General features: G+C 43.2%; 1 protein-coding gene across 2 annotated transcripts in view; it reads right to left on the bottom strand.

Moving 5' to 3' along the window:
* Window positions 1-1,212: 1,212 nt before the first annotated feature.
* The window catches only part of GCKR (glucokinase regulator), a 142,080-nt gene continuing 133,035 nt past the window's right edge, over window positions 1,213-10,257 (bottom strand). For both annotated transcript variants that reach the window (XM_029596365.1, XM_029596364.1), the window contains exons 16-19: window positions 9,878-9,961; window positions 9,438-9,587; window positions 2,672-2,806; window positions 1,213-1,585 (exon numbers count right to left, since the gene is read on the bottom strand). In XM_029596365.1, coding sequence (XP_029452225.1) covers window positions 1,418-1,585; window positions 2,672-2,806; window positions 9,438-9,587; window positions 9,878-9,961 — 537 coding nt within the window. In that variant the 3' untranslated portion in view covers window positions 1,213-1,417. The remainder of the gene's footprint in view (window positions 1,586-2,671; window positions 2,807-9,437; window positions 9,588-9,877; window positions 9,962-10,257) is intronic.

The raw sequence follows: 10,257 nt of genomic DNA, 5'->3' as shown, positions 1-10,257 counted from the left end.
TGTTACTTGCTAACTTCATGGAATGGTCCCTAGTCTTTCTATTATCTGAAAGTGTAAATAACCGAGTCACATCTACTCATTCAAGACCTCTCATGATCTTAAAGACCTCTATCATATCCCCCCTCAGCCGTCTCTTCTCCAAGCTGAACAGCCCTAACCTCTTCAGCCTTTCCTCATAGGGGAGCTGTTCCATTTATTTATTTATTATTTATTATTAACTTTTATTTACCGACATTCGTGAAGCACATCATGCCGGTTTACAATGAACTCAAAGGAGGAAAATTACAATAAAACAATAGAACAATAAAACAATAGAACAATAAAACAAGGGAGGAAGGTGGGGAAGGAGGAAACCGGGGGGGGGGGGGGGGGGGGGGGGGGGGGGGGATAGGGGGATGGGTTGCCCTTCTCTGTATCTTCTCCATCGCATTTATATCTTTTTTGAGATGCGGCGACCAGAATTGTACACAGTATTCAAGGTGTGGTCTCACCTTGGAGCGATATAGAGGCATTATGAACACTACTGCCAGGGTCTAGCCTGATTTGTTTTTTCAAAACGTGGTGAGAGTGATTTGAGAAGTGGAGAAGAGAGACTGTTCAAGGGTCCCCACCTCCGTGTGCCTAGGGCCCTGGAGGCTTTTCCTCCTCTCTGCTGGAAGAACCCCAGCACCCTAGTGACCTACTGCGAAGTTTGACTGTGGTAGAGGGAAAGAAAGGAGAACCGGGAAAGACAGTGGCCCTGGGGACTGTTGTGTGCCACTGCATTCCAGGAGTCACCTGACGAGGGGGTTACACATGAAACACATATCTTTAGAAACCCCTCACCTGGTTTCTCTGACCAGGCTACCAGGCCAGCAATCAGCTAGGGACTGCTCCCTTTCTCTTTACCCATTCATCCAGCTGCCAATACCAATTGGAGGGGGATGGACAGAGATGTACCCTCATTCTTTATTGGTCCATTCCCTGCAGAGGATTCTAATGATATTGGTGACTGTGCTTTTTTTTTTTTTTTTAATTGAAGTGTCACTAGCCTGAGCATTTGCAGATAGCTACTTGTGTTGTCTAGCTGCCCTTTCCCCAGTGTCTGCTAACATATGCTGAGGGTCACAGTCCATCCTTCCTTATTATCTCACTGGTACCAGTTTATAGTTTCATGTTAAACAAATTAATTCACTCTCCATTTAGTGGGCAAGGCCACCACCAACTCAGTCCTGTGGTACATTGCAAACTTTATTTAAGCATTCAAACTGTGTGACTAAAAAAAAATAATAAACAGAAAAATAAACCCTAATTCTGCAATTCGATCATACAAATATGTCTTCCGGTCATGCTCCAGAGTTGTCAAATAAAAGATAGTCACATGTAGAAGATAGGGCGGCTCATCCAGCCATTCTGCTACAGTGATTCTCCTGCATCCCTATTTGTTCTGCCCTGCAGCCTCAGAAGTTTCTGCTCCTCGCTTGCGACCTGGAGCGCTAATCGATGCTTCAATGGCAGCTCGGATGGATGGGAAGGCATCGAGGCGAGTCTTAGCTTCGTGAACTGTACAACTGCGTAACAAGCTTACGATGGCCACAGGCAACACCTGTACAGAGTCAGAACAGAAATCATAATCCCGAGAGACAATGCTCCAGTCAGAAGAAGTACTTGTACTTTTCTACAATTCTAGGTTGCTTTAAGTCAATAGTTACTGCTTGATGGACCTCTCAGGGTCATTTCATGTGCATCTGGTCCAAAGGCTCTGCTTCAAACACTCACACTTTTATTTTTCACTCTTCCCTTTCCTCCTTGGAAACCTTCATAGTCATAAGACCATTTTTGGCCAAGGACTGGCATCTAGGCCCTGAAAAGAGCACCTTTCCAACTCACCCCCAAACACAAGACTGAAACCTAGCTTTACTACCAAACCCTGGAGCTGATGCCTAGTCACCTGTTATCATACAACTGCTCATTTTTACATTCATAGATGCTTCATAAGTTTCCTGTTAAACAGACATAATGGCTTCATTTGAAAAGAAAATCCCTTTTCTGTACAAGGTGCAACCCATGTGCTCCCCCTCCCTCTCCTGTGGAAGAACGCACCTTACATGGAAATGGGGGTAGCAGAGAAGTGATCCGCTTGCACCCTAGTAATTTATCAGAGAGAATGCAACTCAGCACATAAGAGATATTACGGTGGCTACTTTAGTTGATTTCTGCAGCTTTTTCTGTGGCGCAGCTCTCCAATTCCCCCAATGCTGAGCTGCTAGAAGAGCACAGCCTGCAGAGTTCACCAAATTCAAACAGCACTGAGTTACTTCCCACACCTGATATCTCCTGTCTGAGCATTTATTGTTGTCCTAAGACAGGCCATATCCAAAAGACAGGAAAAAGAGAGGGAGAACGCAGCAAAGTCACAGTATAGAGGCAGCTGGAGATAAAACAGAGGGGAAAATGAGCAAAGCCAAGAAATGTAAATTTTCAGATATTAATAAAAATAAAAGGAGAAACAAGAAGGGTGAGAGAGGACAGGAAGAGATCCAAAAAAGGAAAATGACCAAAAAGGTAAGGAATAGGCAGAGGGTAGAATTGAAGAGAGAAATGGATACATAGAAAAAGAAAGGTAGCATGTCAGGGTGCAAGAAACTGATAGAGATGGAGATGAGAATGGAAAAAGAAAAATAGCTTTTACCTTGTCCTTAACTGATGCTGCCTCAACATGCTTGGAAATTGGAAAGCTCCTGATCTGGTCTGTTAGCATCTCAGGGCCATAAATAGATTGCAAGAGGGTTTCTATGCATCGGGGCTGAGGTTGTTCTGTTAACCGCTGTGGAGGAGAAACAGGGAGAGAAGACTGAGCCTTCAAGGCAGTTCTGTCTGATATACTGTGAAATACTATGTATCCTATGGAGGTAATTTTCAAATGACTTATGTGCGTAAATGTAACATACTTTTTCACGTGTAAAGTACACACACACGAGTAAATCCTATGGACAATTCAATGGTATATACTGTATCAGTTTTCAAAAGCCCATTTACATGAGTAAAGTGCATTTACTCATATAAAACTCAATTTTAAGCCTGTAAATGCTTTTTAAAATCAGGCCATTTATGTGCAATATCTAGCAGACTATGAGGATGTGATGTACAGTTTCACCTGCATATGAGATATGTAGTGAACTATGAGCATGTACTGTACTATTTATAATATATGATATGCTAATGTACATTAGATATCTAATTCAATATGTATTTGATATGCTAATTAAAATTAGATAACTAAAATAATATACTAATGTACAAAAGATAACTCAAGGGGTAAAAGGGGCACCTATGGATGACTAAATGAATTATTTGCTTCAGTATTCAATGAGGAAGATGTAAGCGATACCCATGCCAGAAATTATATTCAAAGGTGATGATTCAGAGGAAATGAAATACATCTCTGTGAACCTTGAAGATGTACTAGAGCAAATTGATAAACTAAAGAGTAGCAAATCACCTGGACCAGATGGTATACATCCCAGAGTGCTGAAAGAGCTGAGAAATGAAATTGTGGACCTGCTATTGGAAATTTGTAAATTATCATTAACAACATCTATAGTTCCTGAAGACTGGAGGGTTGCCAATGTAATGCCAATTTTTAAAAAGGAGATTAAGGAGTGATCCAGGAAACTACAGACCAGTGAGACTGATGTCCATGCCAGGTAAAGTGGTAGAAACTATCATAAAGAACATGTAGATGGGCATAGTTTATGGGACACAACCAACATGGATTTATCCAAGGGACGTCTTGCCTCACAAATTTGTTACATTTTTTTGAGGGTGTAAATAAACATGGATAAAGGTGAGGCAGTTGATATAGTATATCTGGATTTCCAGAAAGCATTTGACAAAGTCCCTCATGAGAGACTTCTTAGGAAATTTGAAAGTCATGGGATAGGTGGCAGTATCCTATTGTGGATTGCCAACCGGCTAAAAGACAGAAAACAGAGAGTAGGGCTAAATGGTAAATTTTCCCAATGGAAAAAGGTGAACAGTAGAGTGCCCCAGGGATCTGTTCTGGGATTTATGGTTTTTAATATATTTATAAATGACCTGGAAATGGAAACAACAAGTTTTAAAATTTGCCGATGACACAAAATTATTCAAAGTTGTTAAATCACAAGATGATTGTGAGAAATTGTAAGAGGACCTTGCAAAACTGGGAGATTGGGCATGCAAATGGCAAATGAAATTTATTGTGGACAAGTGCAAAGTGATGCACTTAGGGAAGAGTAACCCAAATTATAGCTACACGATGCAAAGTTCCACATTAGGGTCACCATTCAGGAAAAGGATCTAGGCGTCAGGTCTAATAATAGGTTGAAATCTTCTGCTCAGTGTGCAGCAGCAGCAGCCAAGAAAGCAAATAGAATATTAGGGATTATTAGGAAAGGAATGGGGAATAAGAGAATATCATAATGCCTCTGTATTGCTGCATGGTGTGAAGCAGGCCGATGCAATATCATGCATGTAAAAAATGTGTATTCAAAGTGGATGCATGTTTTTTGAACGAATGCACATCCACCTCTTCTGGGCGTTCGATGCAATATGTGGGAAATATGTGCTTGCCAGCAAGCCATTTCATCAGGGTTTAAACACTAACTTCCCTTCTCCCTGACATTTGCCTGAATAAAAGCATCACTTGTGCTTAAGCCTCTCTGCCTAGGAAAGGATACCTGACTGCCCTGAATTCCTGGGGGAGGGGCTGGGTGTTCCCTAGTCAGAGGCAGGACAAAGTCAGGAGGTATAGATTTCAGCAGCCAATGAAATGATCCGTGCACACCACCTGAGCCAAAACCAATAGTGTAGGGACTCGTCTGTTGCTATGGGAAAGTAGCCAATCATGTAATGACACATCATCTGCCTTTGTATGAATGTACAATAAAAGGAAGAGCCTCGTGAGGGCTCGGCCCTTCCCTTCTCTTCCTGCCTGCGATGAAAGCTGACTCAAGTGTCTTCTTTGCCTCCATACTCTACACAATATGCACATGAGCTGCTGCGCCTAAAGGGACATGCAATGGATAATTTGTGCATCCCTAGTTCTCTGCATTGGGCACCCAGGAGAAGTGACTGTGTGTCTACAACAGCCTGGCCAGAGCTCCGTCCCCACCCCTGGCAGGGCTGTTCCAGATTGGTCCTTTTCACTAACAAATGTCAGTGAAAGGACCAGTCCCCTTTCAGGACAGCCTTATACATATAGGGGCAGATTTTTAATATAACGTGTGCGGGGTACATTTGTGCGCGCTACGCGGCGCGCACAAATGTACACCCGATTTTATAACATGCGCATGTTAGAAAATCTGGGGTCGGTGCGCACAAGGAGGTGCACACATGTGCACCTTGCGTGTGCCGAGCCCGAGGGGAGCCCCGATGGCTTTCACCGTTCCCTCCAAGGCCGCTCCGAAATTGGAGCGGCCTTGGAGAGAACTTTTCTTTCGGTCCCCCCACCTTCCCCTCCCTTCCCCTATCTAACCCACCCCCCAGCCCTAACTAAATCCCCCCTACCTTTGTTTCAGAAGTTACGCCTGCCCGAGGTAGGCGTAACTTGTGTGCGCCAGCTGGTTGCCGGCATGCTATCCCCCGGCACAGGCCGCTGTGCCGGAGGACTCGGAACCACCCCTGGACCGCCGCCTCACCCTTGGCCCCGCCCCCACCCCCGGACCGCCCCCAGACTGTCGCCCCGGCTCCACCCCCGGCCCTCTCATTCTTGAAAACCCTGGGACATACGCGCATCCCGGGGCTTGTGCGCACCGCCGAGCCTATGCAAAATAGGCTCGGTGCACACAGGGCTAGGTTTTCGGGGGTTACGCGCGTAACCCTTTGAAAATCTACCCCATACAATATACACAGCCCTGAGCGTGTATATTCTGTGTGTATATTGTGTGCCCCCCAATTTTTATTTTTTTTATCAAGACTTTTTTTTGCATGGTGCTGCTTTCTGTGGTTCTTCCTACTTAGTATTGCGATGATACTAAATAGAAGAAACCACATAAAAGCAGTTTATTTGTTTTTAAATTGAGTCCTTGACGCGTGGGAAGACTTTACGCCTGCTCTAGGTGTAAAATTTGACGGGTTTAAAAGTGTGCCTTGGTTGCATGGGGATTTTTTGCATTGCGGGGTGATAGCTAATAGCCTCATCTACATGGAATTTACATGTGATGAGCGCTATTAGCTACGCGCGAGTTTGAATGCATATTTTGGACACGCTGATCCCCTTATTGCATCGGGGGTTATGGACGTACAATATTGCATCGGCCTGAAGAATATTGTGTGCAGCTCTGGTCCCCACATCTCAAAAAAGATATAGCAGAATTAGAAAAGGTACAGAGAAGGGTGACCAAGATGATAAAAGCGGATGGAACGATTCACCTATGAGGAACGGCTAAAGAGGTTAGGACTCCAGCTTGGAGGAGAGAAAGTTGAGGGGAGATAATGATAGAGGTTTATAAAATGATGAGTAGAACGGAACAAGTAAATGTTAATCAGTTATTTACTCTTTCAAAAAGAACAAAGACTAGGGGACACACACAATGAAGTTATTAGGTAAAACTAATAAGAGAAAAGTGTTTTTACTCAATGCATAATTAAGCTCTGGATTTCATTGCCAGAGGATGTGGTGAAAACTATTGGTGCAGCTGCATTTAAAAATGGTTTGGGTAAGTTCCTGGAGCGAAAGTCCATTATTAAGGTGGAGTTGCAGAAATCCACTCCTTATCCCTGGGATAAGCAGCATGGAATCTATCTACCCTTTGGGATCCTGCCAGGTACCTGTGACCTGGATTAGCCACTGTTGGAAACAGGATACTGGGCTTGATATATTCTTGGTCTGACCCAGTATGGCAAGTCCTATGTTCTTATGTACATGGAACTTGGGTTCTTATGTAAATTAAATTTGGTATATTATCTCTCTCTCTCTCTCTTTATATATATATATATTTCTCTATATATATCTGTATCTATCTATATGTATATATGATATACCATGGTACATCCTAATCTGGAGAGATACATTGCATAATCATAGATCTCAGTTAAACCAACCGGTAGATCACATATTCACAGAATTTGATTTCTCATCTAAACTTGTATACTACACTCATAGCCAGTGATAATCTGCCAATTCTTTATCAACAGCACCCTGCTCTGTCGTGGGAAAACCTTTTGTTTAAATAAACTAATTTAAAAAGCAGCTCCTGACAGCCTCCAGAAAGTCCTCATCATGTATCAATGCTCATAACAGTATATATCCCTCCCATCTACTAACGTAGATGGGGCAGGGGCAGATTTTAAAAGCCCTGCGCACGTAAATCTGGCTGGATTTATGTGTGCAGGGGGGCTACGCGCGCCAAGCCTATTTTGCATAGGCCCAGCGACGCGCATATGTCCCAGGGCTTTAAAAAAGGGGTGGGGTGTGGGCGTGGTGGGGCAGGGCGGGGCCGGAGCCTTCAGGGCTGGCCATCGGCCAGTGCGCACAACCTACGCCTGCCCAGAGGCAGGCGCAACTTATAGGATAAAGGTAAAGGGGGGTTTAAGTAGGGCTGGGGGGCGGGTTAGGTGGGGGGGGCTGGAAGGAAAGTTCCCTCCGAGGTCGATCCGATTTCGGAATGGCCTTGGAGGGAAAGGAGGAAGGCTGTGCGGCTCGGCGCGCGCAAGTTGCACAATTGTGCACCCCCTTATGCGCGCCAACCCGGGATTTTATAACATGCGCGCGGCTGCGAGTGCATGTTATAAAATCGGGCGTACATTTGTGTGCGCCAGGTTGCGTGCACAAATGTACGCCCGCGCGTACCTCTTAAGATCCGGCCCTCAGAGTACATATCAAGGTCCATTGAGCCCAGAATCTTGTCTCTGACATTGCCCAATCCAGGTGGCAAGTGCCTGGCAGATTCCATAGAGTAGATCTGATTCCTGTTACTCACTCCTAGGGATAGCAATAGCTTTCTTTACTAGCTAATAATGTTTTATGTATCTTTCCTCCAGGAATTTGTTCAAACCTCATTTAAACCCCGCTATGCTAGTTGCCTTGATAACGTCCTCTGGCAACAGATTCCACAGCTTGATAGTACTCTGATTGAAAAAGTACTTTCTATGATTTGTTTTAAATTGGCTGGGTTTTTAGTTTCATGGAGTGTCCCCTTGTTTTAGTATTATTTGAAAAGTAAATAACCATCCTTTATTTACCCGTTCCACCCCACTCATGATTTTATAACTTCTATAATATCTCCTCTCTTTTCCAAACTGAACAGCCCTATCCTGCATAACCTCTCATCCTCATTCATCGTTCTCTTTTCCAGATCATTTTTTTATTTTTCCTTTATTTTTATATATTTCAACATTATAATATATAGAACACAAATTCCATTTGAAAACAGCAACCATCAACAAAAAGAATAAGGAATACAACTCAAGAAGAAATACATTTATTTTCTTGTTGCTTATAGCCAGTCCACAATTACAGGGCAGTCAAATAATAGATTGCAATGAATATGCATGAGATATATTTGCATGCACTGCCTCCATTGTTGCATGCAAATCCGTCTCATGCATATTCATTGCAGATCTCCTGAAAGCCAGTCTGGCTGGGGGTCCACTAGGACAGGTTTGGGATCATTGATCTAGATTGAACATCTAACTATGAGTAAGAGAAATACTACTGTGGATGGGAGGGATATTTAATGCTATGAGCATTGATATGCGATGAGGGCCTTTTGAAGGTTGTTGGGAGACGCTTTTTAAATTAGTTTATGTAAACGGAAAGTTTTCTCTCAACAGAGCAGGGTGCTGTTGATAAATAATTGGCAGGATATCAGTGGCTATGAGTATGTGATATACTAGTTTAGATGAGAAATCAAATTCTATGAATTCATGAACCTAGCTATGATTATGTGATCTACTGGTTGGTTTAACTGAGATCTATGATTATGCAATGTACTAGTATAGAATAGATAGCTGATGTGATGTACTTGTGGGGGACTGCCTGTAACAAACATAAAAGACAGCCTTGCCCTGATATTTCAGAAAACTGCATTTCGTCAAAGCTATGGTTCTCACTCCGTGCCTGGCACTGCTCAAATGAACAAGTGAGGGCCTTACCTAAGTTTGGTAAACTGAATATGTAGAAAAACCTAAAACTGATACGGAATTGTTGAGAGAGAAGGGAGGGACTTAGAAGCAAGAAGAAAGTAACCGTGGAAAGGTTCTAATGCAAGTGAAAAGACGATGGCAGACAACAGATCGTATGGGATGCACAGATCAGAGCTATCGTAGGAACCACAAAGCTCACATTCATAATAGGATAAATAATATACATGGTAAATGTGAACCGGACTTGCCAAAGGAAAAAAAAACAACCAACTTGTTCCTACTTTCTCAGATGACTGATAATCAAATCCATCTCGTGAGCTGAATAATACCTGCATGACAGACACCGCCCTCTGGAACCACTTTGTGTTGCTGACTTTGAAGTCGATCATGTAGTTCCGATAGATTTTCCCCTTAAGTACATGGGCTCCAGTACTGATGGTGTTCAGGATCCATTTGGTGCTTAATTCCCTCTGAAATGACTGCACAATCAGGACAGAAAATAACCGAAAGGTTATTATCTGATCACCCCGTGAGCAACTGACACCCCCCCCCCCCCTCAGCACCACCTCCATCCAATAGCGATTGTTTAGAAAAGATCCTTGGCAATTACAGGTAAAATGAAGGCATTTTTCTAACACAGCTGGTTTATTTATTCCTGCTTAACATGCTTGTTCCGTATCAAAACCCCATGAATACCTGAACTTAAAAGTGCACAGCACTGATTGGGCCTTGCCTCAGTCTATTCCTATGTGTGATGTAGTCTTCTCACCTGGATAAAATTCCCTTCATACTCCAGAAATAAAATGGGCCATGTTATGTTGATGATGTTGGGGAAAAGCTTCTTTGTGGAGGTCTGTAGTAAAGGGAGAGGACAGACAGACAAAGATAGTCATGAAAAGCTTTTCTTCTTCAGAGATCTGTACACAGCCAACTGCCCTCACTGATCCTCATTCCTTCACCCCACCCTAAACGCTTTCTGATTTTCTCTAGCAGAAGGGAAAACGTATAATAAAATAAAGCAAAACAACCAAAATCTAGCCTTAAGACGGACTGCTGAACCACTAGCAAGGCTCTAATGCTAGGGCCTTAGGTAGCAACATTAGCAAATTGAATTATTTGACAGCTAAAACAGACAATCCTCGCTTCATG

Source organism: Rhinatrema bivittatum, chromosome 3 (genome assembly GCF_901001135.1).
Source record: "Rhinatrema bivittatum chromosome 3, aRhiBiv1.1, whole genome shotgun sequence".
NCBI lineage: Eukaryota > Metazoa > Chordata > Amphibia > Gymnophiona > Rhinatrematidae > Rhinatrema > Rhinatrema bivittatum.
The sequence above is the reverse complement of the archived record's forward strand: the minus strand, read 5'-3'. Positions and strand labels throughout refer to the sequence as shown.